This window comes from Loxodonta africana, chromosome 10 (genome assembly GCF_030014295.1).
Source record: "Loxodonta africana isolate mLoxAfr1 chromosome 10, mLoxAfr1.hap2, whole genome shotgun sequence".
Taxonomy (NCBI): Eukaryota; Metazoa; Chordata; class Mammalia; order Proboscidea; family Elephantidae; genus Loxodonta; species Loxodonta africana.
The window spans coordinates 76,830,915-76,855,567 of record NC_087351.1 but is presented as its reverse complement, the minus strand read 5'-3'; the positions used below and the strand labels follow the sequence as shown (position 1 = coordinate 76,855,567).

The 24,653-nt window shown below is 39.2% G+C and overlaps 1 protein-coding gene across 1 annotated transcript; it reads right to left on the bottom strand.

The window, feature by feature from the left end:
• Positions 1-280: 280 nt before the first annotated feature.
• On the bottom strand, positions 281-24,246 carry CHURC1 (churchill domain containing 1). The gene is made up of 4 exons (XM_003408713.4): positions 24,112-24,246; positions 8,609-8,744; positions 6,535-6,605; positions 281-2,055 (listed from the first exon to the last, which is right to left on the bottom strand). Exons 1-4 carry the CDS (start codon positions 24,229-24,231, stop codon positions 1,963-1,965), a joined length of 420 nt encoding a protein of 139 aa, XP_003408761.1. The 5' UTR covers positions 24,232-24,246; the 3' UTR covers positions 281-1,962.
• Positions 24,247-24,653: the final 407 nt, after the last annotated feature.

The following is a 24,653-nucleotide window of genomic DNA, read 5'->3' as shown; positions in this document are numbered from 1 at the left end:
ATCTAGTACTTTATATGCTTTCCAAAGCACTTTACATTTAATTCATTTGTATCTCCTAACAATACTGTGAAAAAAGCACAGTATCAATTTTTACTAACCAAGTATTACAAAAATGTAACAAAGAAGTCCAGAGTAATGCATTCCTAATGATTATATTGCTACCAAATGGCAGAGGCCCAAATGCTAGGGTTTGTGGGCCCCAAGCCAGTGGTCTTTCAAGTATGCAAAGTAAGATATTCTAAGATCTCTTTGGAGTAACTGAGACCATTTTTATAATTAATTATCAACTAAAATACACACTTTATTGAGATTGCCTTAATTTTTTTCTTTTTTTTTAACCCAATGTCCTTTTTCTGGTCCAGGATCACTCAGGATACCACATTACATTTAGTTGTCACGTCTCCTTAGGGTCCTCTTGGCTGTGACTGCTTCTTGGACTTTGTTTTTGATAACTTTGACAGTTTTAAAGAGTGCTGGTTGGCCTTTTTTTAAATTGTGCTTTAAGTGAAAGTTTAAAATTTAAGTCAGTTCTCATACAAAAACTTATACCCACATTGTTATATGACCCTAGCTGCTCTCCCCACAATGTGGTAGCACACTCCTTCTCTCCACCCTATATGTCCTGTGTCCATTCTGTCAGCTCCTGTCCCCCTCTGCCTTCTCATCTCGCCTCCAGAAGGGAGCTGCCCACAGTCTCATGTGTCTACTTGAGCTAAGATGCATTCTCCTCACCACTGTCATTTTATGTCTTATAGTCCAGTCTAATCTTTGTCTGAAGAGTTGGCCTCAGGAATGGTTTTAGTTTGGGGCTAATCGAGAGTCCGGGGGCCATTACCTCTGGGGTCCCTCCAGTCTCCGTCAGACCACCAAGTCTGGTCTTTTTACTGGAATTTGAGGTCTGCACCCCACTTTTCTCCTGCTCCATCTGGGATCCTCTGTTGTATGCCCTGTCAGGGTAGTCATTGGTGGTAGCTGGGCACCATCTAGTTCTTCCGGTCTCAGGCTGATGGAGTCTCTGGTTTATGTGGCCCTTTCATGGTTGGCCATTTTGCAGACTGTCCCTCAGTTGAGATTTGGGTGGTGTTATTCTCATGATTAGACGGGGACTATGAGTTTTTGGAAGACTGCTGAGGTAAAGTGCCATTGTCATCACATCATACATACTAGTATCACACATACATATCACACACACTATCAACATGACTTACTGCTGATGCTATTAATCTTGATCACCTGGCTGAGGTAGTGTTTGTCAGGTCCCCACTGTACAGTTACTCTCCCCACTCCCCTTCCATGCTCTTTGGAAGGAATACTAGGTGCAACCCACACTTAAGGGTTGAGGAGTTATGCTCTACTTCCTTTAGCACAGTTTCTACACAAATTTTGAATTTTTCTGTCCAGGAGATGTCTCTTCTCCACTTATTTATTTATTCTATCATTTATTTATATCAGTATGGTCTCTGGATATTTATACTTTGGGTTACAATCCAACACTACTTTACTTATTTTGCTATATACATTGTTCCATCTATTGCTATTGGGAGCTTTAGTTGTTTAGCTGATCCTCTGTCTCTTTGACATACCTCCAGTCATTGTGACTTTTTTTTTTTTTTGAGCACTTCATTACTTTATGCTCCATGCTCACCTTGTATATTTCAGCCCCAGTCCTAGAATCTGGGCACTACATCTGTTCCCATACTAGTCATTTTTCGCCATCTAACTGCTAATAATGATGCTTCACTCTGGTTGCACTGATGTGAACTGGGAACTCGAGCAGAAGAACTCAGTTCTGGAGAGCAGCAACTCCCTAAATTACTTTTTCTTTCAAAGAATAGATAAATCTAAACTGATAAAATATGCAAAGAATTTTCACTACAAACTAAGTCTGCCGTATTATAAACCAACTGTTTGCTGTATTATAAACCAATTTTACGTGGTTACAACAGAACTGCAGGAGCCTTCTTAGAACAACAGAGTCATCTGTCGGGGGTCATCAGGAAGAATACTGATAGTATCTTCGGCTTTGCCACACAACAGACACAGCATGGTATACTCCTGGAACAAGATAAAGTGTATAATTACGTTGAGGAACAGGGAGAAAGGTACTTCATAATTTATTGTTTGGTAAAGCTGTTTTCTGCAAATGGCCACGGACATTCTTTCTGTGCATTAGACCAATTTCTTCAACACCTATCACAAGGTCTTAGGTTTATTCTGTGTATCCTAGAGCCTTTTGTTTATATAAACTGAATGCACACTGATGCTCTGTTTACCATGAATATAAGAATGTCATCATCTTGGAAATGGACGGCTATCTCTTGGATTTAAAAAAAACACATATTTGACTTAGAGCTGCTATTTAGAGTAACAAAGTTATTTGGGTGTGGGCTCATGAGGATAAATTCCTGTTCTTAAAGCTGTTACTTTTTAGGGTGTTTAACACTAATATGCAATAGAAATAATTTTAAAAACAAAACACAGGGAAAATTCTCAAGCCCAAAAGGCTATTCTTATCTACTCTAGGAAAAGAAACAGTTTTGTTAAATCCACTATGTCATGTCTCATATTTAGATTTAAGCAGCTGGTTGTCTGGAATTTGATCCATTTAAGGAGTTTTGTATTTCTTGGGATTAACAAATATCCAGACTAGTGATAGAAGAAATTTTAATTTAGGCAAAGAACCCTGGGGCAAAGTCCTGTTCTTACAGAATATGTAATGTAGTCATAAACTATACAGACATATTTCTTTTAAACCCTTTGTTTAAAAGTGGGTTATCTTCTTTAGGAAAACAAAAATCTATGCGAAGTCTATTAGTATTTCATAAGTAAACTGACATTCAGATTGCTTGCTGTCTGACAGTTTGTGTTTCTCAGGTCTGGGCAGTCACTGGAGGGGTCATGGAGGTAAACAATGACTATGGTACAGACTCACAACCAGGTAACTGCCTTTCCACCTCCCGCTAGTGACTTCAGCAGGGGAGCTTAATTGAGGCAGTGGAAAGACAGCTTCTTAAAGCCCACACTTAATTTTAAAGTCTGCTCTATATACACAGTAGAAGTAAATGAAGGCTAGAGCTCAGAGAACAAATATCAGCCTCATGAATTAAAAAATAAAATAAAAATCTAGCCTTTCCAAGATCTTTTACTGCTGTTAAATACTTCTACTGCCTTCACCCGTCACACATTTCTAGCAGAACAGAAAGGAAGAAGAAAAAGTACAGTAGTCAAGAGGGAAAATGTGTGAAGCTAGACAAATGCCTGATTTCAACAAATTCTATCAATTGACAAGATTTTACTGAGTGCCTACATGCTCTGCAATGTGCTAGGCGCAGTGGAAGAAAAGGACAGGTCCCTGACTTTTATGAAATTTAAAATCTAACTTGAGAGGGGGAAAAATAATCAGAAAAGAATATTAAATCAGTGAAACTGATTATACCTGTAATCTTATATTTATAGGTGGGTGTCTAGGCTGGGTTCCCTAGAGAAGCAAATTTCATTGTAAATCAATTATCTGGAATTCAAAAGTCGCTCCCCACAGAAGCAATGTTATACAGGGCAGTGAGGTTCCCAGGCAAATCCACAAAGCCTTTAAATTCATATTGTACAAGTACTGCAGAATCTAACCATACATAGCAGTGTTTCTGTGGGAAAGTATGTCTGGAATTCTAAATTGAGATGCCAAGGACACATCTCCCTGTGCTGCCAAAGCCCACCAAGTAGGGATAAGTATTCTGCCCCTCCCCCATCACTCATGGGGACCCTCAAGGACTAGCTGGCCAAGGACTGGGGATAGAGATTTAAGAAAGGGATGAAGAGCTCCTAGGGTACAGTGGGTAGAATCACCTTTGGGGAAGACCAGGTACTTTGTTTTATTCTGAGGGCCCCTCAGAATTTCCTCTATTAACCAAAAACCAAACCAAACCCAGGGCCGTCGAGTTGATTCTGACTCATAGTGACCCTACAGGACAGAGTAGAACTGCTCCATAGGGTTTCCAAGGAACAGCTGGTAGATTTGAACTGCTTGAAGGTACAGAAAGGGGGCAATTTAAGTCAAGGAAAAAGCACGAAGTAGAAAACAGTAAACATATCACATTTGAGTCAGGGAAATACAGTTGCACTTGGAGGCTTTTTAGCAGGGGAGTGATAGGATGGAGTATTTTAGGAAGATGAATTCAATGCCAATGTATAGAAGCATAGTTTGGGGGTTGCTGCCATGATTTAGACTTGAGTAGGTAAGGGCCTAGACATGAGTTGTGGCAACCAAACCCAGTGCCGTTGAGTCGATTCCGACTCATAGCGACCCTATAGGACAGAGTAGAACTCCCCCATAGAGTTTCCAAGGAGCGCACGGCGGATGTGAACTGCTGACCTCTTGGTTAGCAGCCGTAGCACTTAACCACTAAGCCACCAGGGTTTCCGTTGTGGCAACAGAGCTAAAAAACAGCAAGAGAAACAGAGGAAGAAACGAAGGCAGGTGGGGTGTCAGAGTTGGAGAACAAGAGTTGGAAGATATTTAACAGGTTTCAGGTGAGATTCTGAGTGTGCATTTGCTCACTTAATAAGGGAGTACAGAGAAGGTTCCAGACCAGAGATAAAGCCTCAGGGGGAAAATGAGGGAAAAACAACAAAGGAAACCAGACAGAGAAAAAGAAGCTGTGCCAGCCCATGAAGAACCCTGGAATGAGGAGCTTGGATATTATGTATGTAGCTAAAGGTGAGCTATGGAAAGGCCAAAGTGGTGGCCTGAAAGCATCATTTTAAGAAAAATAACCTGATGACAGAATATAGAATTGAAGGGGGAGGGGGTGGGTGGATGTTGGGGGTGAGAAGACAGCAGGTAAGAGAATTTCACACTCTCTGGGCATGCCACTTTGCTCTACCTTCCTCCTCCAACTGCAGAGTAATTTCTGGGGCAACTTTGAAAATGGCTATGCTTAGTCACGATGGAACATCTTTGGTCTCATGGCAGTGATTTACAATGGCTCAGTTAGGCCATAAACAGGCAATCCAATATCCAGTCAATGGCTCTAAAAAGTCCACAGGAGCTTCAGGAGCTTCTGGAAAATGGCTTTAAGACCTCCTTTCCTGCCATTAAATGAGAGAGCTGCTCCTTTAAGCCTCTGAATTGCTCACTCCCCTGTTTGGTCACTACTTATTCATTGAGACCTTGAGTTTGCCCTAGATTTTATATTTATATATACATATATCGTATTCTTATTGCTGCATAACTTTTGAATGTTGAGGAGATATGGCCAAGGTGTTGTTCAGAAGATTAACCACAACATATTAGACCAGATTCTCACAGGTGACTAAGTGTTTTGTCCCATGCTAAACTAAGAATGAATGTGAGTGGTTATACCACTTTATAAGATTCTATAATGGAAGATTATCTTTTTTTTTCCTAATTAAAGTACTGGCTATGTTTGAAGGGCTTAAAAAGAATCCCCTTGCCTGTTAAAGCTGTAGCCTGATATTTATATCCTATGGCTGAATATGCAGTTCACACTAAACAAGTAACTCAACTGTGAGACAGATGCAGATTCTAGTTGGTCCTTGTGGGTTACAGTTTGTCCTTGGCGCTCTCCTACTGTCTAGCTTTTCTTCCTGACCATCAGACTTGTAAACCTTCAACTTCAGAGCTACACAAGCCTTCCAGAAAATTCTTCACATGCTTTCACAATTATTAAGTACCAATCCTTCGAATAAATCCCTTATCCTCTATCCTCATAGTAGTTCAAGTTCCTTCCTCCAACCTCAACACATCCATCTTGTCATTTTACTTAACAAGTAACATTACCACAATTGAGACTCCAGAGTTGCTCAACTCTACATGCCTACTAGGGAAAACAAAGATAACCTCCTTCTCACAATTTTGATGTCTAGCAAGTATGGTATTAGTGGACAGGCCAACACTTAATGCCAACAATTATGCAATCTCGTAACTGGGCAGAGAAAAAAGAGGCACAATAGGAACCTCATAAGAAGTCATACTGTGCTGTTCTTTACAAAGAAAAATGACAGGACTGAGATCTCATTTGTGAGGCATGCACTTTGATTTGTGACTCTTAGAAAGGATAACAAGCATCCACAGGATAACAGAGATCCACACAAATTAAAAATTTCTCTCTTGACTTACATAGGCAGAACAGAGGGACAGTTTCCTTTAATATTTGCTAGTACCTCATTTATGAAAGCTATACATAGGTTTTCAAGGCTACTTTTATTACCATCCCAATCACACACCCATTTTTTTTTTAATATATATTTTATTGTGCTTTAGGTGAAAGTTTACAGATTGTTAATTTCTCATTCAAAAATTTATATACATATTGTTTTGTGACATTAGCTGCAATCCCCACAATGTGACAGCACACTCCCCCTTTCTGTCCCAGGTTCCTGTGGCCATTTGACCTGTCCCCATCCCTTCCTGCTTTCTCCTCCTGCCTCTAGACAGGAGCTGCCCATTTGGTCTCATACATCTGATTGAACTATGAAGCACGCTTCTCATGCACACACCCATATTTATACATTTACCTGAAATTCATCCATGATACTGAATGTATACTCATGCCTGGCAACTACATGATGACAATTCTTACACAGATCTGCCAAAACAAAGAGAGACTTACATAATCAAGTTTTGAAAGGTCTCTTAGAACAGTAAAGTTTCTATTCTCAGCATGGTAGTATTTAAAAAGAATCTTAACTCTATTTGTCATATTTAACACAGCAGGAAATCTATTATAATATCTACCTTGATAAGAAATCCAGAATCTGTCACATAGCAACATTACATAACTAAGGGGCTGAGCTCAGAGACTTAGTATGCATATAATTCACATTGAAAGCTCTCTAAGGTAATTAATTAACATATACTTAAGGGTGTTTTTTAAACTAGCTGGACCTATCTAACTATGAAAAGTTTCTAGTCTCAGAAAAGAAAGGAAAAAAATCTTTTAATTTAGAACATTTTTTCAATTGTTTGGAGCCCTGGTGGCACAGTATTTAAGAGCTATGGCTACTAACCAAAAGGTCAACAGTTTGAATCCACTTGCTACTCCTTGCAAACCCTTTGGGGTAGTTCTACTCTGTCCTGTAGGGTTGCTATGAATAGGAATCAACCAAATGGCAAAGGGGTTTTTTTGTTGTTGTTAAATTGTTTGACTCTTATAAAGGCTTGGTGTCTTTCATGTCTCTCTTTCAAAATATCATTATATTTATTCCTCATATATTCAGAATATACCTAAGAACAAGGAGACATGCAAAAAGGGGATATGGACAGTCTAAAGACTTGTCACAGTATCTGGGCACAGAAATTTTTGGTGCCAGCCTTTGAATGGGTTTATTTTTATTATACATGTAATTCTAACTTGTTTATGTATTTGGTTTCCCATTACTGAGGATGAGTAGCAGCATAAAAACAGTAGTATTGCTGGAATTAAGCATATTTACAGCAGTAAATTTAAGAGACAATAGACTGACAGGAAGATAGGAGACAAAAAAGTTATAAAAGCAGAAACAACTAAATATATGTGTGTGTGTGTGTTTTGTTGTTATCATGTGCTGTCAAGTTGATTTCAATGCATAGCACCCTATGTGACAGAGTAGAACTACCCCATAGGATTCCCAGGCTGTAATCTTTAAGGAAGTAGATCACTAGGTCTTTTCTTCCTTGGAGTGGCTGGTGGGTTCAAACCAGGCCTTTGAATGGGTTTGCTCCAGTTTGAACCCCTGCAGAGAATTTGCATTTCCACCCTAGACATACTGAATCAGAATCTGCAGTTGAACAAAATCCCCAGGTGATTCTTACGTATAAATATTTTGAGAACCACTGCTCTACTAGTGGTTCTCAGAACTGGTCCCTAACCAGCAGCATTAGCATCACCTGGGAACTTGTTAGAAATGCACATTCTCAGCTGGGGTTCGAACCAGACCAAGCATGTCAGAACTACTGACCTTTGGATAACAGCCAAGTGCTTAACTATTGTACCACCAGGGCTCCTTTTATATACATAAATATAAATATATATATGGCATTCTGGGGTCATCTAGTATAGAAGCAAGAATCCCTAATGGACCATAAACCAAAACCAAACAAAACCCATTGCCACTGAGTCGATACCAACTCACAGTGACACTGTAAGGACAGAGTATAACTGCCTTGTAGGGTTTCCAAGCCTGTAAACCTTACAGAAGCAGACTGCCACATCTTGCTCCTGAGAAGTGGCTAATGGGTTTGAACCACCGACCTTTTTTAGCAAATGAGCACTTTAACCACTATCCCACCAGGGCTCCTTTAATGGACCCTAAGGTCACCTAAAGACAGTCTCTACATTTTGTTTAAGAAGGCATAAAGGCCTAAAAAAATTTCCCTGAAAAATAATGTAATACAAAATTGGTGCTGGAAGCATTAAACCTTAGTTATGTGCAAGTCATTTAGCAATATCTGATGATGCTAGATAAAATGTGGCATTAACTCTTAAAAATATAATTAGTAACTAAATGTTGCAAATATGTTGAAATAGGCCTCAGAATACTTTGTATAATGTATCTACTTTCAGAAGATGATACCTACTAACAGACTGTCATAAAAAAAAAACCTACTTACGATCATAGGTAACTATTTCTTCTCCATCTTCCTCTTTGAAGGATTTGTTTGTGATCAGCATAAAATCTCGTTTACTGCACACTGCACAACCTGTAAAGTTCAGCAAGAAAGATCCATTCTCCAAGCAGGTGTTACCCTAAAATATTAGAAATAGGAATTTTATTTTCTTATATCTCAAATAAACCAAAACCAAACCAAACCCAGTGCTGTGGAGTCAATTCCGACTCGTAGCAACCCTATGGGACACAGTAGAACTGCCCCACAGAGTTTCCAAGGAGCGCCTGGCAGATTCGAACTGTCAACCCTTATGGTTGGCAGCTTTGGCACTTAACTGCTAGGCCACCAGGGTTTCCTATAACTCAAATACTAATCTATAATTCAAGATCTTTGGTGAAAATGATTAATAAATTTCTAAAGACAAAAATATGGACAGAATTTACATATTTGAAGGCTATACCAACTAATTTTTGGAATTACTGACTTTCCTAAAGAAGTATTATTTGTAACAAATAAAACTGAAGCCCAGTGTTAGATCTTCAAGTCTCTGAGGACTGCAACTATGTTTGAGAACCAAATGCAAACAGATATTTAGAAATAACTTAGTAAAATCTTAATAACATAAAATGTGAAAAGGAAAAACTAAGAGAAATTGAACAGCCAACAATATTAAGTGGGGAATCATAAAAAACTAGAATTAAAATTCAATCAAAATGGAATCACTAAGATCGTACACACTGATGCTCAGCTGTTGGAAGTTTTCTTCCAAGCCTTAATAAGCCACAAAATACAGAAACTTAAAAAAAAAATCTCAGTTCTAAAGACGTCAGTCCTCAAGGATGTGTGATTCAGGCAGAGAAGGCGAGTTCCATAATTCATCAGACTGACACCCCAGACATTCAAGAAAGGATTTCACTTCATCTCTAAGAAACTGTAACCAACATAGGCACTTGGCTAAAAGGAAGTCTTTGGCAAAGGCTTACTAATAATTAAAAGTACACACCGAGAACCAGAAGTCATAAATAATCCAACCCCATTTTCTGGCCAACAAACTTAGGTCTTTTAAAATAGTTAACTTGACTGAAAATCATTGAAATCAACATTTCTCCAATTATGTATGTGATACTGCACGAGGCAGAGTGAAGGCTCCAAGGATGAACAAAATATATTTCTATCTTCAAGGAGCTTATGTAGCACAGGGGAATCAGGACCTACCACAAATGATCCCACAGTGGAGCCTTCCTGGCACCACAATTAATCTCCCCCTTCTGAGTTACTCTTTTGTGCTCTGCATTACGGAAGAGATTAACTCTGGTTGGTGGGATGGGGGCACAGGATATTACTGTACAGTCTGTAGAAATTTAATCACAGGCACAGTGACTTAACTACTATAAGAAAAAAAAGTCCCCAAAGTATAAATTTCCAGCTATTAATAGGAACTGCTTTGATTATAAAAAAAAGAACAAAAAAAACTTTACTTAGGCATAATTTACATACTATAAAATCCAGATTTTAAGTGTACAGGTCAATGACTTTTAACTAAAGTATGTCCATGTCACTGCTACTCCAATCAAGATACAGAATGTTTCTACCTCCCAAAAGTTCCAGCACGCTTTGCAGTCTATCTCCACCCCCCACTGCACCCCAAGCAACCATGATCTGATTTCTACCTCTATAGTTTTGCCTGTTTGAGAATTTCATACAAATATAATTATACAGTATTCTCTTTTGTGTTTGACTTCTTTTGCTCAATATGCCTGTGTTAGTCATCCATGTTGTCATGTGTACTGGTAGTTTGTTGATTTTTATTGCCAAGCAGTATTCCATTGTATCAACACTCTACAGTTTATATATTCATCTATTGATGGACATTTGACTTGTTTTCAGTTTTTGGCTATTACGAATAAAGCTGCTATGAAGATTCATGTGCAAGTCTGTGTGGACATATATTTTCATTTTTCTCAGGTAAATACCTAGAAGTGGAATTGCTGAGCAATATGATAAATGTATATTTAGCATCACTACCAAATGGTTTTCCCAACTCTTTCACTTTACATTTCCACATGCTCTGTATAAGTTCCAGTTGCTCCACGTCCTCACAAACACAAGGCATCATAAGTCTTTTTATTTTAGCCATTCTATTTAGCACATTGCATTAGCCATTCTTATGGTTTTAATTTGCTTTTCTCTGATGACTAATGATGTCGAGCATATTTTCATGAAACTTACTGGCCATTCACATGTATCTTCTTTTATAAAGTGTCTATTGTAAGAGTTCTTTATATATCTGGATAGAAGTCCTTTGTCAGACATATGTGTTAGGAATATTTTCTTCTAGTTGGTGGTTTGCCTTTGAGGGTGTCTTTTGAAGAGCAAACAGTTTTAGTTTTTATAAAGTGTAATTTATGTACTTTTTCTTTTACAGTTTGTGCGTTTTGTGTCTTAGGACATCACTTCCTACCCTAAGGTTGCAAAGATTTTCTCCTAGAAGTTTTATAGTTTTAGCTTACATGTTTACATCTATGATCCATGTTGAATTAATTTTTATATATTGTATGAGTTAAGGATTAGCATTCATTTATTTACAGATATCCAGTTATTCCAGCAACATTTGCTGAAAAGATTATCTTTTTCCATTGAATTACATCAGTAGTAGGAAATCAAATAATTTCTTTGCAGGAAATCAAAATGCTATATACATAAATACATACATATAGTCATTTGAAGTATATATGTCATGGATTGAATTCTGTCCCCCAAAAATGTCTGTCAACTTGGCTAGGCCATGATTCCCAGTATTGTGATTGTCCACCATTTTGTCATTTGATGTGTGTCCGTAAATCCTATCTCTATGATGTTGATGAGGTGGGATTAGCGGCAGTTATGTTAATGAAGGCAGACTCAATCTATAAGATTAGCGTATGTCTTAATCTCTTTTGAGATTTAAAAGAGAGAAGTGAGCAGAGAGACAGGGGGACCTCATACCACCAAGAAAGTAGTGCCAGGAGTGGAGCATGTCCTTCGGACCCAGGGTCCCTGCACTGAGAAGCTCCTCAACTGGAGAAAATCGATGACAAGGACCTTCTTCCAGAGTGACAGAGAAAGAAAGCCTTCCCCTGCAGCTGGTGCCCTGAATTTGGACTTCTAGCCTATAGGCTGAAAGAGAATAAACTTCTGTTTGTTAAAGCCATCCACCATGGTATTTCTGTTACAGCAGCATTAGGTAACTAAGACAATATATACAGGCAAACTTCTGGACTATTCTATTCCCTTGATGTATATGTCAACCTTTGTACTAATACATTTTTCTTTATTACTGCACTTCTACAGTAAGTCTTGAAACCAGGTAGTTTAAGTCCTATAAATTGTTCTTTTTCAAAATTGTTTTGCCTAGTGTAGGTCCTTTGAATTTCCATATAAATTTTAGAATCAACCTGCAAGCTTTTACAAAAAAGCCTACTGGGATTTTGATTGGGACTCCCTTGATCTATAGATCAATTTGAGGAGAATGGACATCTTAATACCACCAAATCTGCCAATCTATGAACATGGCATGTGTCCACATTTACTCAAATATTCACTTTCTCTCAGTGATGTTTTACAGTTTTCAGTGAAGCTGTCTTGCAAATCTTTTGTTAACTTTATTCATAAGCATTTGTTTTATGCTACAGGAACTCATTGCCACTGAGGTGACTGACTCATAGTGACCCTACAGGACAGAGTAGAACTGCCCCATAGGGTTTCCAAGGAGTGGCTGATGGATTTGAACTGCTGACCTTTCAGTTAGCAGCTAAGCTCTTCACCACTGTGCCCTCAGGGCTTCATTTTATGCTACAAATGGTATTTTTTTTTTTTTAATTTCATTTTTTGTTTGTTGCCTACACTTTAATTTTGATTAAATTTAATACTGGATGTCTTGGTCATCTAGTGGTGCTATAACAGAAATACCATGAGTGGATGGCTTTAACAAAGAGAAGTTTATTCTCTTACAGTCTAGTAGGCCATCAGTCCTCCTTTGGTCTGGGAGCATCTCAGCACAGGAACCTCAAGTCCAAAGGACACACTCTGCTCCCAGCACTGCTTTCTTAGTGGTATGAGGTCCCCATGTCTCTCTCCTCACTTCTCCCTTTTATGTCTCAAAAGAGATTGGCTTATGATACTAATCTTATAGAGCTCATCAACATAACTGCCACTAATCCATCTTATTACATCATAGCGATAGGATTTACAACATATACGGAAATCACAGCAGATGATAAAATAATAGACAATCATAAAATACTGGCAATCATTACCAAGCCAAGTCGACAGGTATTTTTTGGGGGATACAATTCAATCCATGACACTGGCCTAAAACAAAAAGGTAAAAAGTAGAAAATAATGATATATCAGAAAGAATAATTCTAGAGTCATAAAATAATTTAAAGCCAAGGACTCCAGAAAATTAAGGAACACAAAACAGTCTCAAAAGAATAAAGGTCTAAATACCAATTGCAATAACCAAAACTCTTAGCTGGACTGCACCCATAAATACAGGCACCTTATACAACATGGCCTATCTTCTGTAATCTGACCTTGTAAGTAGATGAAATGTAAACTCTAAGAAAACAAGAGATCAAAAAGATCTACAGTCTATCTGTTTTGTGGTAAGAAAGAAAATACTTGCAACGGCAGAATGCAAGTACCACATATAAGAAACTGATGTAGTTCTTTATAACAGTCTTGGTCATTTGAATGTAGGGAGGGTAACCTTCATCAGTGAGGCATGGCTATTTTATCAGAGACAGCCTGACTATTAACAACCAAATTTGGGAAAGTAAGTTAAAGCATACAATATTAAAAGAAGCCTTGGGGTTCTTCCCTAGTGCGAGAAAAAAGAATGCTATTCAAATCAGTTTGTTGTACTGTGGGGGCTTGCATGTTGCTGTGATGCTGGAAGCTATGCCACTGATATTCAAATACCAGCAGGGTCACCCATGGCAGACAGGTTTCAGCTGAGCTTCCAGACTAAAACAGACTAGAAAGAAGGACTTGGCAGTTTACTTCAGGAAAGAATTAGCCAGTGAAAACCTTATGAAGAGCAGAGGAACGCTGTCAGATATATGCTGGAAGATGAGACCCTCAGGTTGGAATGTACTCAAAAGACGACTGGGAAAGGGCTGCCTCCTCAAAGTAGAGTCGACCTTAATGACATGGATGGAGTCATTTTCGGGACCTTCATTTGCTAATGTGGCACAACTCAAATGAGAAGAAATGGCTGCAAATATCCATTAATAATTGGAACCCAGAATGTATGAAGTATGAGTCTAGGAAAATAGGAAATTGTCAAAAATGAAATGGAATGCATCAACATCGATATCGTAGGCATTAGTAGGCTGAGATGGACTGGTATTGGCCATTCTGAATGGGACAATCATATGGTCTACTATGCTGGGAATGACAACTTGAAGACGAAAGGCATTGCATTCATCATCAAAAAGAACATTTCAAAGTCCATCCTGAAGTACAACGCTGTCAGTGATAGGATACTATCCACACGCCTACGAGGAAGACCAGTTAATTCAGCTGTCATTCAAATTTATGCACCAACCACTAAGGCCAAAGATGAAGAAATTGAAGATTTTTACCAACTTCTACAGTCTGAAACTGATTAAACATACAGTCAGGATGCACTGATGATAGGAATGTAAAAGTTAACAAAGAAGAAGGACTGGTAGTTGGAAAATACAGCACTCGTCATAGAAACGATGCGGAGTTTGCATGATAGAATTTTGCAAGACCAACGACTTCTTCACTGCAAATACTTTTTCAATAACATAAACGGCGACTATACACGTGGACCTCCCTGGATAGAATACACAGGAATCAAATAGACCACATCTGCAGAAAGACACAATGGAAAAGCTGAATACTATTCGTCAGAACAAGGCCAGGGGCCAACTATGGAACAGAGCATCAATTGCTCATATACAAGTTCAAGCTGAAGCTGAAGAAAATTAGAACAAGTCAACGAGAGCCAAAGTACAACCTTGAGTATATCCCCCTCGAATTTGGAGACTATCTCAAGAACAGATTTGATGCGTTGAACACTAATGACTGAAGACCAGATGAGTTGTGGAATGATATCCAGGGCATTATACATGAAGAAAGCAAGAAGTCATTAAAAAGACAGGAAAGAAAGAAAAGACCAAAATGGATTGTCAGGAGACTCTGAAACTCGCTTTTGAATGTTGAGTAGCTAAAGCAAATGGGAGAAATGATGAGGTAAAAGAGGTGAACAGAAGATTTCAAAAGGCAGCTCAAGAAGACAAAGTAAAGTATTATAATGAAATGTGAAAACACCTAGAGTTAGGAAACTAAAAGGGAAGAACACTCCCAGCATTTCTAAAGCTGAAAGAACTGAAGAAAAAATTCAAACCTCGAGCTTCAATACTGAAGGATTCTACAGGGAAAATACTGAATGATGCAGGAAGCATCAAAAGAAGATGGAAGGAACACCGAGTCATTATACCAAAAAGAACTGGTTGATGTTCAACCATTTCCGGAGGTAGCTTATGATCAGGAACCGATGGTACTGAAGGAAGAGGTCCAAGCTGCACTGAAGGCACTGGCAAAAAACAAGGCTTCAGGAACTGATGGAATACCAAACGAGATGTTTCAACAAATGAATGCAGTGCTGGATGTACTTACTTGTCTATGCAAAGAAATGTGGAAGACAGTAACCTGGACAACTGACTGGAAGAGATCCGTATTCATGCTTATTCCAAAGAAAGGCGATCCAACAGAACAAGGAAACCGTGGAACAATATCGTTAGTATTATATGCAAATAAAATTTTGCTGAAGATCATTGAAAAGTGGCTGCAGCAGTACAGGGAACTGCCAGAAATTCAAGCCAGCTTCAGAAGAGGACGTGGAATGAGGGATATCACTGCTTATGTCAGATGGATCTAGGCTGAAAGCAGAGAACACCAGAAAGATGTTTACCTGTGTTTTATTGACTATGCAAAGGCATTCAACTGTGTGGATCATAACAAATTATGGATAACATTGCAAAGAATGCAAAGTCTAGAACACATGATTGTGCTCATGAGGAACCTGTACATACATCAGGTATTCCCTTGAAAAGAACAAGGGAATACTGTGTGGTTAAAGGTTAGGAAAAGTGTGCATCAGGGTTGTATCATTTCACCATACTTATCCAATCTGTGTACTGAACAAATAATCCGAGAAGCTTGACTATATGAAGATGAATGGGACATCAGGATTAGAGGAAGACTCATTAACAACTTGAGTTACGCAGGTGACACAACCTTGCTTGCTCAAAGTGAATAGGACTTGAAGCACTTACTGATGAAGACCAAAGACTACAGCCTTCAGTATGGATTACATTTCAACATAAAGAAAACAAAAATCCTCACAATTGGACCAATAAGCAACATCATGATAAACGAAGAAATGGTCAAAGTTGTCAAGGATTTCATTTTACTTGGATCCACTATCAACACCCATGGAAGCAGCAGTCAAGAAATCAAATGAATCCTCCAGAAAACTACTGAAACTAATAGAAAAGTTTGGAAGAGTCTCAGGTTATAAAATAAACATACAAAATTCACTTGGATTCCTCTACATCAACAAAAAGAACACCGAAGAGGAAATAACCAAATCGATACCATTCACAGTAGCCCCCAAGAAGATAAAATACTTAGGAATAAATCTTACCAAGGATGTAAAAGACCTATACAAAGAAAACTATAAAACTCTGCTACAAGAAATTCAAAAGGACATACTTAAGTGGAAGAACATACTCTGCTCATGGATAGGAAGACTTAACATAGTAAAAATATCTATTCTACCAAAAGCCATCTATACATATAACGCACTTCCAATCCAAATACCAATGTCATATTTTAAAGGGATAGAGAAACAAATCACTAATTTCATATGGAAGGGAAAGAACCCCCAGATAAGCAAAGCATTACTAAAAAAGAAGAAGAAAGTGGGAGGCCTCACTCTACCTCATTTCAGAACCTATTATACAGCTACAGTAGTCAAAACAGCCTGGTACTGGTACAACAACAGGCACATAGACTAATGGAACAGAATTGAGAACCCAGATATAAATCCATCCATGTATGAGCAGCTGATATTTGACAAAGGACCAGTGTCAGTCAATTGGGGAAATGATAGTCTTTTTAACAAATGGTGCTGGCATAACTGGATATCCATTTGCAAAAGAATGAAACAGGACCCATACCTCACACCATGCACAAAAACTAACTCCAAGTGGATCAAAGACATAAACATAAAGACTAAAACGATAAAGATCATGGAAGAAAAAATAAGGACAACCCTAGGAGCCCTAATACAGGGCATAAACAGAATACAAAACATTACCAAAAATGATGAAGAGAAACCCAATAACTGGGAGCTCCTAAAAATCAAACACCTATGCTCATCTAAAGACTTCACCAAAAGAGTAAAAAGACCACCTACAGACTGGGAAAGAATATTCAGCTATGACATCTCAGACCAGCACCTGATCTCTAAAATCTACATGATTCTGTCAAAACTCAACCACAAAAAGACAAGCAACCCAATCAAGAAGTGGGCAAAGGATATGAACACACATTTCACTAAAGAAGATATTCAGGCAGCCAACAGATACATAAGAAAATGCTCTTGATCATTAGCCATTAGAGAAATGCAAATTAAAACTACGATGAGATTCCATCTCACACCAACTAGACTGGCATTAATCCAAAAAACACAAAATAATAAATGTTGGAGAGGCTGCGGAGAGATTGGAACTCTCATACACTGCTGGTGGGAATGTAAAATGGTACAACCACTTTGGAAATCCATCTGGCGTTAGCTTAAACAGTTAGAAATAGAACTACCATACAACCCAGAAATCCCACTCCTCAGAATATACCCTAGAGATACAAGAGCCTTCACACAAACAGACATATGCACACCCATGTTTATTGCAGCTCTGTTTACAATAGGAAAAAGCTGGAAGCAACCAAGATGTCCGTCAACGGATGAATGGGTAAATAAATTGTGGTATATTCACAAAATGGAATACTACGCATCGATAAAGAACATTGACGAATCTCTGAAACATTTCATAACATGGAGGAATCTGGAAGACGTTATGCTGAGCAAAATGAGTCAGAGGCAAAAGGACAAATATTGTATAAGACCACTATTATAAGATCTTGAGAAATAGAAAAAACGGAGAAGAACACATACTTTTGTGGTTACAAAGGGGGGAGGGAGGGAGGGAGGGAAAGGGTTTTTTATTGACCAATCAGTAGATAAGAACTGCTTTGGGTGAAGGGAAAGACAACACACAATACAAGGAAGGTCAGCCTAATTGGACTGCACTAAAAGCAAAGAGGTTTCCGGGATAAAATGAAAGCTTCAAAGGTCAGCGGAGCAGGGGCTGGGGTCTGGGGAACATGGTTTGAGGAGACTTCTAAGTCAACGGGCAAAATAATTCTATTATGAAAACATTCTGCATCCCACTTTGAATTGTGGCGCCTGGGGTCCTAAATGCCAACAAGCGGCCATCTAAGATACATCAATTGGTCTCAACCCACCTGGAGTAAAGGCAAAGGAAGAACACCAAGGTCACACGACAACTAAGAACCCAAGAGACAGAAAGGGCCACATGAACCAGAGACCTACATTATCCTGAGACCAGAAGAACTAGTTGGTGCCCGGCCACAATCGATGTCTGCCCTGCTAGGGAGCACAACAGACAACTCCTGAGGGAGCAGGAGGCCAATGGGATACAGACCCCAAATTCTCATAAAAAGACCATACCTAATGATATGAATGCAACTAAAGGAATCCCAGAGACAATGCTCCCCAGAACTTCTGATGGCACAGGACAGGAACCATCCCCGAAGACAACTCATCAGGCAGGAAAAGGACTGGTCAGCGGGGGGGAGAGAGATGCTGATGAAGAGTGAGCCAATTAAATTAGGTGGACACTGGAGAGTGTGTTGGCAACTCTTGACTGGAGGGGGGATGGGAAAATAGAGAGAGAGGGAAGATGGCAAAATTGGCACGGAACGAGAGACTGAAAGGGCTGACTCAATAGGGGGAGAGCAAGTGGGAGAAGGGAGTATGATGTATGTAAACCTACATGTGACAGACTGATTGGAATGGTAAATGTTCACTTGAAGCTTAATAAAAATTAATTAAAAAAAAAAAGAAATCAAATGAAACACCAAAGACACCAGGTAATTGTGAGCCCAAGAGAGAAAGGGCCACATAAATCAATGACTACATCAGCCTGAGACCAGAAGAAAGAGATGGTGCCCAGCTACAACCGATGAATGCCCTGACAGTGAACACAACAGAGAATCCCTCATGGAGCAGGAAAGCAGTGGGATGCAGACCTCAAATTCTCATTAAAAGACCAGACTTAATGGTCTGACTGAGGCTAGAGGGACCCCAGGTGTCATGGTCCCCAGACCTTCTGTTGGCCCAAGACTGGAACCATTCCCAAAGCCAACTCTGCAGACAGGGATTGGACTGGACTATGGGATAGAAAATGATGCTGGTGGGGAGTAAGCTACTTGGCTCAAGTGGACGCATGAGACTATGTGGGCAGCTCCTGTCTGGAGGGGAGATGAGAAGGCAGAGGGGGAGAGAAACTGGCTAAATGGACACAGGGAGAGCAACTAGGAGTACCTAGGAAGGTGTATATCAATTTTTGTATGAAAGACTTCATTTGTAAACTTCTACTTAAAGCACACACACACACACAAAAATCAAGACACACTGTATTGGGCAAATCTGTTGCAAAAGACCTCTTTAAAGCATTAAAAAGCAAAGACGTTACCTTGAAGACTAAGGTACACCTGACCCAAGCCTTGGTGTTTTCAATCACCTCATTTGCAGGCGAAAGCTGGACAATGAATAAGGAAGGCTGAAGAAGAATTGATGCCTTTGAATTATGGTGTTGGTGAAGATTACTGAATATACTATGAACTGCCAAAAGAACAAACAAATCTGTCTTGGAAGATGTACACTCAGAACGCTCCCTAGAATCAAGAATTGAGAGACTTTCTCTCACATACTTTGAACATGCTATCTGGAGGGACCAGTCTCTGGAAAAGGATATCATGTTTGGTAAAGTAGAGGGTCAGCAAAAAAGGGTAAGGCTGTCAATGAGATGGACTGACACTGTGGCCACAACAATCGGCTCAAGCCTAACAACTGTGAGGATGGCACAGGACCAGGGCAGTGTTTCGTTCTGTTGTATACAGGATCACTATGGATGGGAATGGATTCGACAGCACCTGATAACAGCAATTCAAATTAATAATTACAATAATAATAAAAAAACAAAAGCTTAGAAAATGTGATTCAGATAAATCCTGGTTGAGGAGCTATAAAGGCAAGCAAGAAGTATGCAAGAAGTGGCCGAATACCATGATGAAAATTAGAATATATAACAGTACGTTATGATAAAATCTTAGAAAATGGCAATTATTTTGACAAGGATTGGACTAAAAAATTTTTCACAGAAAACTATTATTTCAGACAGTACAAGTTAATAGTATATATGTTTTATCTGGGAATGTCTAAAATAAAAAATGGAGAATACAGTTTTAAAGCACCCATTTATACATAACTGTTTTACTAGCTATACAGCAGAATCAGCATTTAATTAAATATAGTGTAATGCTACCTACCAGGCAACAATTCAAGTACATGAACTTTGGTAGCCTAGTTTTAAATGATGTAAAGTATTTAATTTTTAATGTAAACTTATCACTAATTCATACTGATCTTTTCCCCTCTGATTAAATTAATGATGTACTTCTGCATTGCTGTCGTATTACTGAGAAGTTTAAAGCCAAAACTTGAAATATAGGTTTCATTTCCAGGTTTGGTTTGAAAGATATTTTATTACAATTTGGGGCCTGTTCAGCAATTTTAGAAAATGCAACAGAGTTCTAATTCCAACTGGCTTGTTAAACACCTTTCTGAAAGAAAGAAATTTGTTCAAAGTTCAGTTAAAAAAAAAAAAAGGAAGGAAAAAATTAGTTTGGTTCATTTCCAACTTGATTCGCACTTGAGTTCAAGTCCTCAGTGTAACATTATAAGTAGCCCAGAGTCCCGTTACAAATTCCACACTGTGTATTTCTAGTCTGTAAAAAGCATTTTCCACGAATCTTTAGATAATTTTCTATAACTAAAAGATTAACAGTTAAATATTACCTACTTATTTTGTACTTGCAGAGCCCTGGTAGCTCAGTGGTTAAGCATTAGGCTGCTAAACAAAAGGTTGGCAGTCCTTGAATCCACCAGGTACTCCTTGGAAACCCTATGGGGCAATTCTACTCTGTCCTATAGGGTCGCTATGAGTTGGAATCGACTCAGCAGCAGTGGGTTTTTGGATTCTGCACTTGCAGCTTCCCAATAAGCTAACCCATTATTTTTCTCGGTCAAGTTTTTTGAATGTGTGGACACTTACTGCCTCCATCTTATTATCCTTTACCTTGCTAAACTTGGACAAACTGGCTTCTGCTCTAACTGCTCTTACAAATATCTCATGACTTCAAAGAATCCCAGATTTGGAAGGACACTTGAGATTCTAAGTGGTCAGTTAATTTCTTCCGAACAACAACAGGAAGATAGCTCAGTTTTTTTCAGTGGGACTGCCCCACAGAGTTTCCAAGGGGCACCTGGTGGATTCAAACTGCCGATCTTTTGGTTTGCAGCTGTAGCACTTAACCACTATGCCCCCAGGGTTTCCTTAGTTCCTTTAAGGGTCACCTATCCCATTTCTGAATACCTTTTAGAAAGTTCTTTATCCTGACTCAAAATGTACAATAACATAACATCCACCCACTAATTACTTCTAAATCCACCTTCTGAATTTCCAAAGAAAAGTTTAATTCTTCTTCGTGACAACCCTTTAATTATTTTACAACATAATAAAATCTGAGAACAGTGTGCTTCTAGGCACTTTCCTGGTTTTCCAATCACCTCAATATGTTTTTCTACTCTTTAGTTCTTACAGTTTCCTTTATTTTCTTTCCTAAATTAATTCATTCTTAGAAACACAATTCTTAATTCTGGCTGGTTCTCTACTTCCCCAGCGGGCAAATCCTTTCAATTTTGACATTTTTATTTGACAGACTCATTTGTTAACACCAGTCTGAATCTCACATCCAAACTGCAATTTAGTATCTTAATTTGACTTCTTAGATGCTATATTCTGTACCTCAAATGAAACACTATGAAAACAATCTGAAAACTTGGGCCCAAATTTTGATTCTTTCTCCCATATGCCTCCAATTTCTATAATGATACTTCCAATTTTCCAGTTGCCTAAATTGAAAACCTTAAGATCATCTAAAGTTTTTCCTTATTGTTTTCCTCCTACATTAAATTGGTTGAGTCATTTTAATTCTTTCTTTGAAGTGAGGTCTTCATTACCTTATGTCTACACTACTGTTACCATGGCTTCCCTAAATGTTCAGTGTGTTTCTAGGCTCTCCTTTTTATAATTGCCCCTATCCCCAGTGTCTATAGCATAAAATTTAAAAGTCTCAATCTCATTTTTAAGTCTTTGAACTAGCTCCACTCTCAAGAATCTAATCTGCTCTCTTCAAAACTTCTTCCTCACGGTCCCTGAATTGTGCAATGTTCATTATCAGATTCACAAAAATACCTTTTTAATTAAAAAAAAAAAAAAAAGAATACAGAAAGGTGCACGAAACATAAATGCACAGCATATTATAAACTCAACACCTGTGGATTACTGCCTGCACCACAGAAGCCCTCCCCCCATGTGAGCCTTCTCGATCATTCCCTTGATCATTATTGCCCCTTAGCAGTAACCACGATTACTTTATAACTGTTTGCTTTCTTTAGAGTTTTACCACCTAGTTATCAGAAAGCAAGTTGCCATCAATTTTGACTCACGGTGACTCCATGTGTATATATCCTTAAATAATGTATTTTAGTTTTGCCTGCTTTGAATTATACTTTATGTATTCTTTCATCAACATTGTATTTCTACAGCTTATTCAGGTTGTTGTGTAACTTTAGGTTGCTCATTTTCATTGTTCTAATTCAGGGTTTCTCAACCTTGGCACTGTTGACATTTTGAGTTGGATAATTCTTTGTTGTAGGGGGCTGTCCTGTACACTGTAGGATCTTTAGCAACATCCCTAACCTCTAGTCGCTAGATGCCAGCAGTACTCCACCCCCAAAATGTGACAACCAAAAATGTCTCCAGACATTGCTAAATGTCCCCTGGAAGGCAAAAGCACCCCCAGTTGAGAGCCATGGTCTAATTCACTTTCATTGCTCATTGATTCAGTGTTCTATTCTATAAACATATCGCTGTTATTTCTCCAGTCTACTACAACTAATGCCTTTTGAACACTTATACATGTCTCCCGGGGCAGATGTCCATGAATTTCTTTAGAAGGGGAACTGCTGGGTCACTCAATATGCACATCTTTAACTTCATTTGATAATGCTAAACCTTTTTCCAAAGTGGCTGGACTATATGAGAGTTCCTGCTGTTGTATCGTTCTGAAAAGACTTTGGTATTACTCACAAAAATCTAAGATACAGAAGCAACTAGGTATTTTCTACCTCCCAACCAATGCAAGAATCCTCGTTATTATTTTCCACAGCCTCGACACATCCCTTCCTTCTCTTCTACCCTAATCACAACTATTAAGTCTTAATCGAAGTCCACCTTCAATTAGGTGGATAAAAGCGCTACCTCCGACTACTCTCCCCTTTCTCTAAACTTGATGAGCATTTATGTGGCACTCATTTTTTGATTAATCACACGCTTTCCCCCAACTCTTACACAGGGCAGGTCTTGCCTTTCTTTTATCTCCTTTGGTGTCCCTTTCTGGCCTAACAAAGAAATCTAGCTACAGACATATAAATGCTGGATAAGTATACACTGAATGAATGAGAAAGACAAGTTTTGCAACCTCCTGAGTCTAAAAGGAATAAAAAAGTTACAAGGTGGACTGCTGGGTGAAGTAACAGCTGGAAATCTTAATTCTCGTCCTGCCTTCAGACTAACTAGAATGTGAACTAAAGTCATTTCTGCTCCTGTGAGCGTTTCTTCATCTACAAAATTAGATTAGAACAGATTTTAACTCAGAGGTCCCTTCCAGCACTAGAATTCGGTAAGAAAACTGAACTTCGTCAAACCGAGCTCGAGAATGAGCCCAGGATGGGTGAGCGTCCCTCTGTTGTCCCCTAGAGCTCAAAAGAAGGGGGTGTCAGCTAAAATCAATCACCAATGCGGGGACCAGAGAGAAGAGACGGCCACAGGCCGTCCCGTGTCACGGGCCTGAAGAAAGCTACCGGGTCACTGGCCCGGGCACTGCGGCTCAGTGTGCCCCGCGCCTGCCTTTCAGGGAAGGCTGGCGGGGGTACGAGAAGCCTCAAGGGCCAGCCATGGGCCGCGGGGGCGGGAAGTTCTCGACGTCCACTCGCTCACCCGGTTGGGATACTCCTTCTCCACACAGTCGCCACACATCGCGACGCCGCTAACACGGAAGGTCCTCCAACGTCTCCGTGAAGACGAAACCTCGCGAGAGCTAGGAGAAGATTGTCGCATGCGCTCCAAGCAGTCGACCTTGAGGGGGTTGGTCCCGGGAACGGAGTCGAAGTCTCCGCCCTTAGCAACTGTTGTTAGGGCAGGGCCTGGTCTCCCGGGCAACAACGGTGGGCTCAGGGTACCAAAACCAAGCCAAACCCTTTGCCGTAGAGTCGATTCCGATTCATAGTAGGATGTCGGATATTTGGGAGAGCCGACTAGCTGAGGGGACGGGAAGGGGACGTGATCTTGGACTGAGCAAAGTTCTAATAGGTGCCTTTCTGGTCTTAGGTTGACAGACAAATCACAATACACAGGAAAGAGAATTGTCTTTTTCTGCCTCGGCTTACTCCATATATCACACTGACCTAATAATTTAAATACTTTCCTGCACCATTTCTTAGGGAAGCGAGAGTGGTAAGAGATGAATAAGCAACAACTGA

Coding starts and splice junctions, on each gene's coding strand:
- CHURC1 (XM_003408713.4), bottom strand. CDS start 24,231: ATGCGACAATCTTCTCCTAGCTCTCGCGAGGTTTCGTCTTCACGGAGA. Junction 8,745..24,111: donor AGAAGGAGTATCCCAACCGG/GTGAGCGAGTGG, acceptor CTAATATTTTAG/GGTAACACCTGCTTGGAGAA. Junction 2,056..6,534: donor GTATCATGGATGAATTTCAG/GTAAATGTATAA, acceptor ATCTTGTTCCAG/GAGTATACCATGCTGTGTCT.